Source organism: Grus americana, chromosome Z (assembly GCF_028858705.1).
Source record: "Grus americana isolate bGruAme1 chromosome Z, bGruAme1.mat, whole genome shotgun sequence".
NCBI lineage: Eukaryota > Metazoa > Chordata > Aves > Gruiformes > Gruidae > Grus > Grus americana.
The window spans coordinates 44791516-44800847 of NC_072891.1; the positions used below are offsets into that span (position 1 = coordinate 44791516).

At 41.0% G+C, this 9332-nt stretch overlaps 1 protein-coding gene across 2 annotated transcripts in view; it reads right to left on the bottom strand.

Annotated features, from left to right (window-relative positions):
• The window catches only part of UBQLN1 (ubiquilin 1), a 29954-nt gene extending 26336 nt beyond the window's left edge, over positions 1-3618 (bottom strand). For both annotated transcript variants that reach the window (XM_054809273.1, XM_054809272.1), the window contains exon 1: positions 3307-3618. In XM_054809273.1, the coding sequence (XP_054665248.1) occupies positions 3307-3465 (159 nt within the window). In that variant the 5' untranslated portion in view covers positions 3466-3618. The remainder of the gene's footprint in view (positions 1-3306) is intronic.
• Between the last annotated feature and the right edge of the window lie 5714 nt (positions 3619-9332).

Genomic DNA, 9332 nt, shown 5'->3' on the forward strand with positions numbered 1-9332 from the left:
CTTCTAGCAGCTTCTCACAGAAGCCACCCCTGTAGCCCCCCCACTACCAAAACCTTGCCAGGCAAACCCAATACACTGGAAAACAACTGGACTCTATTATATAGCTTCAACCTCTTGTGGTTGTATCATTCAGTTATCCCTGGACTACAGAAAAACACTGAGACAGAATTGGATTAAGCTAAAAGAATTGAAATTAAACTGTTCTTATGAAGTAAAATATTACATACAATATTAAAAGCATATGCAAATCAGGAAAGATGCTCCATTGCCAAATCACCCAATGTTGCCCTTAACATTTACACCTGCATGATCTTTGCAAGTAGAACATTACCAACTTGGGGTCATGAGAACCAGGCACAAATCTGAAACCTTGGATTTACGGATTTAAAGTTTCAGCCATAAAATGTAGTCAAGCTGCAATCAAAGAATACAACTTTATGAGATCTCCACTTGACAAGACACAGAATCTCAACACAATGTATACATTTACACACATAATTCAGTAGGTCAGGTATTTTATCTATAATTTAGTGTAGCACAGAAAGCACAGTATTTATATGTTCACTTTGCTTAAAAAACATACCACAATCTGTTAAATACGCTATTACTGAAAACTATATTCCACACTGAAGGGAAATTCCATGAAAAGGTTCACGCTAAACAAAAATGGAAAAAAACACAGACGACCCAAAACTGTTTTCTGTGAAACTAAACTCAATTTCATGAACTTTTCCAGATGAACATTACTCTGAAATCTTCAGATAATCATAGGATTGACGATAACTCTCTGCAAGAACAGCAAGCTTCTGAAATTAGTAGTGCAATTTGCTATACCCACTCTTTGTTGGCCTACCAGTTAAAAAAATACAGCAAGACATGTTATTTCATTTCAGATTTGTAATGTTCGCAGAATGCACAACTTGGTATCTTGCAGTCTGCATACACTTTGGCAGACAGTAACTCCAAACCAGTTCCAATAAACTCTTGAACACTGCAATTTTCAACACTGGGCATTACAAGAAGTGCACCATGAAGTGCCAGCAATCTTTAACCCTTCTAAAATTCCCTTATGGTGTAAACAGTCTAAACCATGAAAGTAAAACTGTTTTTCCACATAACTGGTTCAAGTTACTGTTTAAGAAAAACAGCCAGTACTAGTCACACTTCAGGGACAGTGTATTTTTTAGTGCTAGCTATGACATTGTCTGGGACTCCAAGCAAATGGTCAACACACAGGGGCAATCTAACTTCACAGAAATCAAGATATGACTGCATATCTAATCTGTTACAGCAGGTCCCAGAGACAACATTCAGAGTTTAAGATATCTGTGGACAAGAAAGATATTTTAAACGGTGTGTTCTACTAATTACCTAAACTTGCATGGCTGCTTGCGGTAAAAATTCACGTTCTTGCTGGGTATATAACTATTTCAGGTTTTTTTAGATAATTGCTTATTTGAAAACCTGGCAGCCCCACTGGCATTCACATTTGAAACAATCTTAACATGTGAATTCTGTAATCTGTTTGATTTTAAGTAAATCTGTTTCTATTAAGTACCCAAACTAACTGCAGAGCGCCTTTCAGGACAAATGCGATCCTCAGGTTAGATCAAGCCTATAAATCCTCTTTTAAAAAACAAAACAAAAACCCCAAAACCTGCAAAAACTTTTACAAAAACTGCATTGATGCTGCTCACAAATCTATGGAGAACAGAGACGTGAAAAGCACCCCTTTCAGACTGAGATTGCTGGGAAAGCACTGAGAACATTAAAAAGCAGACACAGTCGTTTTATGTTTGGGAGAAATGCCTAGATTAAGCTTGCAGAGAGAGTAGCTGACAGCATGCAATACCACAGCTGTTAAAAGACCACTGAAGACAAGAGTAGTCTCATCCTTCTAGCATCTGGAGAGAAGACTTCAATGAAACTTACGTCTGGGATACTTATAAGCCAAACGCTGACATAAAAAATTCTGAATCTAAAAGACACCCAAGGGTAAAAACTTGAAAGAAATATCAGCATTTTGTCTCTTCACAGCAGCTAGGTGGAGCAAGAGTCTGACATTCTAGCCCAGGTGCTAGCACTACATTTTACACTTGGGAGCCTTTACTTCATCTTTTGTATTCTCCTCTGATAACCACACAGTGTCTTTCAGGTCATCCATAAGGAATGATTTCAAGCTCTGTATCTAGACACTAGTGGCACTTTCACATATGTAACCTTTTTCTTGGTGAGGTTTGCAGTTACCAACCATATAAAAATAACGTGAAGCTGCCCTATTCAGAGACACTTCAGTAAGAATTTCAGAGAAATTCTACGTAAAATGAAGTAAGTTCTGAATCTCCTTCAGAGAACTTCACTTTCTGGAGTACTTTAGCATAGCAACATCTACATCCTTCACAAGCAGGAGACTCTGGCTTTATAGAGCCTCTACCTTACACTTTGATTACACCTTTTCTATGATTCATAGCTTTCTACACTAAATAAATGAAAATGTAGTCAACACTTGCGTGGAAGACCTCCAAGAAAAAACAAGAGTTGCAGGAAATAGTGTTAAATGATTCAGTAGGTGTCGCTGCTTCTGTTCAGCCAAAGGTACCACGGAGCACAGACTTTCACAAGAACGCAAAAAAGACCCTAATAATTCAGAGTTATCCGACAGTATTGCCATGCTAAGTACCATAACAATAACTAGCACATTTAAGTACAGCAAAAGGTGCGCTTTATTCGTACTGCACATTTTACAAACACAACCTAAAGATATGACTTCCCTAAAGTGAAAACATTTTTGCATAACCAACTTGCTGGTTTTAAAGTCAGTTTCAGATCAAGATAACCACGGGCAATACAGCGCTGTGACGCAGGTGATTACATGCGTTTTCTATAGTCATGCTAGCTAGCTAGCCAGCCTCCTACTTGCGGACTGAGTCAGCTCGACAGGGCAACTCACAGTTAGAAAACGAGCTACATCCACCTCCCGGGCCGGCTCTCAGCATTGCAACAGGGAGCAGAGAACCTGGGGAGGAGGAGATGAAGCAGGAGGTTTCCTCACTACTCCCACTAGCCTCAGATGGCAGCAGTCCTCTCCTGGGCCAGGGTCGGCCCTGGCACTCGCCCGAGAGCGCCCAGAGCAGCACGGCGAGCAGAAGCTGCTTTGTCACCGGGAAGGGCTCTCGCCCTGCAGCGCTGGAGGCGGGAACCGCGGGGCTGGGCTCTTCTCCGGGGCAGCGCTCCGGCCGTCCCCGGGCCCTAACCCCGGCTTGGCTACTCCCGCCAGCCCCCTCAGCCAGCCCCGCTGCCCCTCACCTGCCGGATGCTGCTGGTTTCGGACACGGCGAACTCTTCCTTCTCTTTGGGAGTCTTCACCGTGACTTTGATGATCCGCAGCTTGGCTGCGACAGAGCCCTGAGAGGGGGAGTCCGGGGGGCTCTGATCCCCGGCGGGACCCTCCGCGTTCTCCGACATGGCGGGGAGAAGATGAGACCTGGCCGGCTGTGACTGCGCGGCTCCCGGCAGCGCCAGGCCGGCCCTCCGCACCGCGCACCGCCCGCAACACCCGCTCCCGCAGCAGCGGGCGGAAACAGCCCGGCTCAGGCTCCGCGCACTCTGATGACGTCCCGCAGCAGGGAAGTTACTAGAAAGGGGTGTTGTCCGCCCGGGCGTGGGCTTGCCCGCCCTCTCCGCCAGTGCGCATGCACACTGGGAGAGAGGCGGTGACGCAGAATCTGCGCATGCGCTCGAGGGCCGCTGTCCGTGACCGCCCCTCACCTGCCGCGCGGGAGTTTTACGCTCCCAGAAGCGTCCCTCTGTCTCTCGCTGAAACTGCTACAGGGAAGCTCTTAAAATTTATTTAGTGCTTTGAAGTATCGGGTAAATACACGAAGAAGGTTACTAAGAGTTTCCCAGTGTTGGGAGCGCGGATGCCCGACGCGCAGTTGCGGTTTGCAGGAGCTCTAATTGCGTAGTGTCACAGAGGCCTGCCGCAGCCTGCAAGGATTTTGTGTTGGAAAAAAGCAAGAAAACTTAACTCGGTAGAGCTTGTGAACCTACGCTGAGGAAATAAAGCACGCCTGTTGCTTTTGAGTTGCTTGGCACCAGCTAAAGAGTAATACTAAATGTTTACTGCTTGAAAAGTAGTACTGCTATGGAAGCGTTCCATAGCTGGGAATCAGATTTTCCTCAAACCTGGACCAAAAAAAGCTTAATCACTAATTAAACCTAATATCACCAAATTAAGACCTCCTCCCAAAATAGGAGTGATTTTCCCGTCTCTTGGGAAATTAAAGATGCCTGTTTGTGTCTTGGTGTAAAATGTATGCGTGGCTTTGAGTTCTAGACAAAGGACCTTTCTTCCTTGTCCTTAAACAAGAATTGGTACTTCCTGCAGCAGCCTGACTCACCAAATGATTTGCTGGCTTGGTTTGATGTTGGGATAATCTCTCAGGAACTCTATGTAAATTGGTTCAGCTGATAGTAAAAAAAGTGTAATACAATACAGTAGGCTGCAACTCTCTAAAATTTTTACTAAAGGAATTTAAGACCTGGTAAGAGGTTTTAAAATAGGAATACCAAAGTCTGGCTGAACACAAGTCCAGGTTTTGCCTGTCCTAGAGCTTTGGCTTGTTACAGATAAAAATAATTTTAGGGCATGTTTAACCACTAAGCCTTTCCTTGGTCACATTTGTTCCTTTTCCACATTAGTTGTGATCTAACAAGGCACTGAATTCTGTTGCAGGACAGCACTTTGACACATGCCAGTGCTACATTGTCCTGTCAAGTGGCAGAGCGAGGGACGCTATGAAGTAATGTTTTGCACTGCAACCAAGCAGTGATTTCAAGCAGAAATCAATCAGATCAAAGTGCAAGGAGATGTTCCTCATCCCAGGCTGTTCTTAGTTTATAGATACAGCTCATGCTGACTGTATTGTTACTTAAGTAGAATTTGTGCTGGAGCAGCACAACAGCTAGCTGGTTATGGTTACCAGAGATTTACAAGTTAGAGGAATAATCATTATTTACTGGCTTATATTTGTTATAAAGGACAAGGATATTAAAAATTCATAGAAAATAACTTGGAAGCTATTAGAGGTTCTTAATTAAGCAAAGAAGAAATTTTAGCAAAGAAGGTTATTTCTTCATCTTAATTTTGGTACAGATAACAGGGATACAGGAGCTTGTTTGCCAGTACGGGAAGCATCCAGATGGAAAATACCCTACATCAGGACAATATGCATGCATATTCACAGTCAGATAGTTGAGAACACAGCTTATACACAATGCATGGAAAATGACAGCAAAGAGATTTGAGTTCCTAATCCTCCTTAGGCTGATGGGTTTTTAAACACTTCTTTCTTTCCTCTTGCTTTTACTTTTCTTTCCCATTTCCTTCCAGCTGTGCTTTTATTTCCCCTTTCTGTAACCATCTGTGCAACTTCTCTTCATCAGTTTCTGATCCTAAAGAATATAATTCAGAATGTTTATTAGAGAGCAGCTTAATTTTTATGCCACTCCATTTTCCTCACCCATGGTTACAGAATTTACTGCAGAAGTTCAGCTTAATTCCCAGCTTAAATTCAGCTTAAATCCCCCATAATTAACTAGACGTTTTCAATTTGGTATTTTTTTTTCATAGGTAGTTGATTTAAACCAATGCAAAGTCACCTACATTGGCTTGAAAAAAACAAACAAATTGAAAATGAACTTGCAGTGACCAGAGAGTATTTTGTATCAGAATGAAAATACTACCTGGAGTTGCACCAAATTAAGAATATCGGTAAAAGGTTTTGAACCATTTTGGTTAAACTCAGTTAATATTTTACCTGAAGTTAGTGTTGCAATTTTGAATTTAGACAAGCTCTCAGGTGGTCTAATGACAGTAAAATTACACACAAGATCTCTAAAGGTTTGCTATAAACTACACCTTACATTCTTTATATTTCTGAATATTAAAACAAAAACATAACACAATCACCTGTGATTTATTCTTAACGTATAAGGGAAGAGTATAGACTTCTGCTTTCATATGACCTGAAAAAGATATTCTATATAGTGTTTCCCATTCCTGATTTGCCAGAACAAAGACTACAACTCCTTAGTTTAGACACAGTTAAAGGAGTTAAATTTGAAAAGCTACATGCTGAAGCGTAACTGGATAGACAGCAATTGCCCTGTGCTGTGGATATGGGGCTCATTGTGTGGATGCTCCGCCTTTAGGATAGTAAACCACAAGCACAGTGCATTGTTAGATCTGAACCAGAGGGCAGCCTCCTTGTCAGCTCACAGTAGTTCTAATACACTAAATGCTGCTGTTTCACTTGCGGTGAGGTTTCTTTTACTCTCTGGAAGAGACCAAAGATCTTCATAGAAGTAGTGTTAAACAGGAATAGAGCCCTGAGCTTCTGAACTATGACTGCTAGTTCTTAGCTACAATCATGCACTCAGAAGTCTAGAAAAAAAAGTTACCACTTCTATTATCCTGACCTGTTAACAGCTATTTTCCAATTGTAGTCTACTACCTAAGCCCTATCCCTACTTATTTTTGTTGGTTTAATTCACAAAAATTGTATTTAAAGTTTTGTAGTTGTATTTAGTCATACCCGTTCCAGCAATTTTTTTCTCCAGCTCCATTCTGCATGTACCCTGTGCTTTGGTCTTTCCACCAGCCTCTTGGCCTTCCTAACCTCTGCTGTGTGGAGCTTTTTGTTTCTTTGGGCAAAGGCACCTCAGTTTCCCTCATTTCAGATTTTTTCCCTCAAAATTCATTAATATTCCTAATTTCAACACAGGAAACTTGTATCTGTAGTACTGGTTTAACTGCCTACTTTAAAGATAGTACAGAACCTATGCAGTCTAAACTCTTTCTAATGTTCAGTAAATAGGAGCCTTTTTCTCTTCTTTCTCTTTATTCTGGCTTTCTCACCTCATCTCACCTTTAGTTAGGAGATTGTGATGATTTTTTAATTTTTTTAAATGAACCTTTTTTTAAAAGAAAAAAACTTTTAAAAAAGAGGTTTATTGTGTTGCTACATATACAATTTACAGCTTATTTCAAAACAACTAGGACAGATACAGAATACTCTTGAAGATTTGTGCAGGAGATCAGAAGAATGACAACACTGGCTATTGCCAAGTTATATACACTCACAGTTTAAAATAACTAATTATGGGAAAGTAACTGCAAGACAATTGCTGAATTTTCAGAAGGAAGCATACTGGGAGTATCCCTCCTGAAACAGGCTGCAACAGCTATAAAAAAAGCTTTGTCTTTATGAACATTCAGTTACTACAAATGTAAAAGGAACTAGATATGAGAAAATACTTTTTTTTTTCCCTGAGTCATCCAAACATTTACGAGTAATATAGTGGAGAGCAAATCAGCTGACAGAAGAATTTCTGTGTAATTTATACTTGACAGGCTAATACACCAAGTGGTGAACAGGGAAAGGAGTTTTGCTGAATGACGAGAACTGTATTCAGCTTTGCTCAAATTAGAAATGCGTGTCTATTTCTTTAGCACTTAAAAACAGAATGAGCTTTTTATGAGGACATGAACACACACTTTCAGAATACAACTGCTGTTTCATTTTAATGAAATTCTTTCTACTGTTAGTCAGCAAGCATTATACAAATTAATTTATATCAAATTCAATAGCACAAGAAACAGTACAGGTTAGTTCTACAGGGTGGAAGGGAGTGGGGAGCTTTTACTGACAGTTCTGAAAGGAAAAAAAACCAAAACCGAAACCCTATGTCATATAGGGACAGATGGGCAACTTAAAACTTAGAGGAAGGCAGATTTGTAGGATAGCAGGTTGTCAATCTTTTGGATTTTGGCTTCTAGACGGGTGAAGCAACAGAACTTTGAATTATCCTAAACAGAATTTAGCAATTTAATGACACCTTGAAACAGACTAATTAGATTTTGAGAAGAGATATACATTCTGTATTCCCTAATTCAAAATTGCTTACAAAGACAAACATGTTGGAAAAGATGTCACATCTTCAAGTTATAGGCACCACTGATTTGATTAGAAAAAAAGTCTTGGTCTTGTTCTAGTAAATATTTCCTGTGTAGCAGCAGATAATGAAAAAAATATACCACATCCCCAAAGAAAGGGGTTTTAGTTTTAATCTAATAACAAGACAGATTTCTTTGTTCCACCCAGTAGTGTGTTGTTAGAATAAGATGCTGCAGTTGTATGGTCACAGGGTTCATAGTTCTGAAGAAGGGGTATTGGTCCCACCTTGAGGATGTGGTATTTGGAAATTATTTTCAGAGTTGGACAGAAAAAAAAAAAAGGAAAAAAACCCCTAAGAAAATGTAGGACAAAGAAGTCAGGGAAGCTACGATGTCTAATTTCATAGAAAAGTCTTATTGCACTGTTAGCATCTTCATGGTATTAGTTTTCAAAAGTCACTGCTAACTGTGAGAGCCTTACAGATTCATAGCACTTTATTGATAAATACTTTTGTCCCGCTTTCCTCTCCTACCTCCCAGGGAAGTGCTTATCTTCACACATACTTTACTTTGGAAATTGCTTAGTGCTACGGTGTGTTCAAAAACAGATGGAGTCTTCTGTTTTTAAATCTACAGTAATTTGTTTTGAGCTTTGTCTCTTCGCACAAGAGGAATTGTTTATTAGTAGGCAAACTCTGAAGAATGACACAGGACACTATTCAAAGCTAACAGGTAGGAAAGTTCTTTTTACATGGTAGTTGCACATGTCAGCTTCTACATTTTGCAGCTGAAACCTATTGTTTTGTCCCAGCCAGCAGCTCAGCCCCATGCAGCCACTTGTTCACTCCCCCATGGTGGGGCCAGGAAGAGAATCAGAAGGGTAAAAGTGAGAAAACTCCTGGGTTGAGATGAAGACAGTTTAATAGGTAAAGCAAAACCCTCACACACAAACAAAGCAAGACAAGGAATTCATTCCCCACTTCCCATGGGCAGGCAGGTGTTCAGCCATCTCCAGGAAAGCAGGGCTCCATCACGCATAACGGTGACTTGGGAAGACAAACACCATCACTCTTAACGTCGTCGTCCCCCCTCTTCTTCCCACAGCTTTTTATTGCTGAGCATGACATTATATGGTAGGGAACATCCCTTTTGCCAGTTGGGGTCAGCTGTCCCAGCTGTGTCCCCTCCCAACTCCTTGTGCACCCCCAGCCTCCTCGCTGGTGGGGTGGTGTGAGGAGCAGAAAAGGCCTTGGTTCTGTGTAAACACTGCTCAGCAGTAACAAAAACATCTCTGTGTTATCAACACTGTTTTCAGCACAAATGCCAACCATAGCCCCATACCAGCTACTGTGAAGAAAATGAACTCTATCCCAGC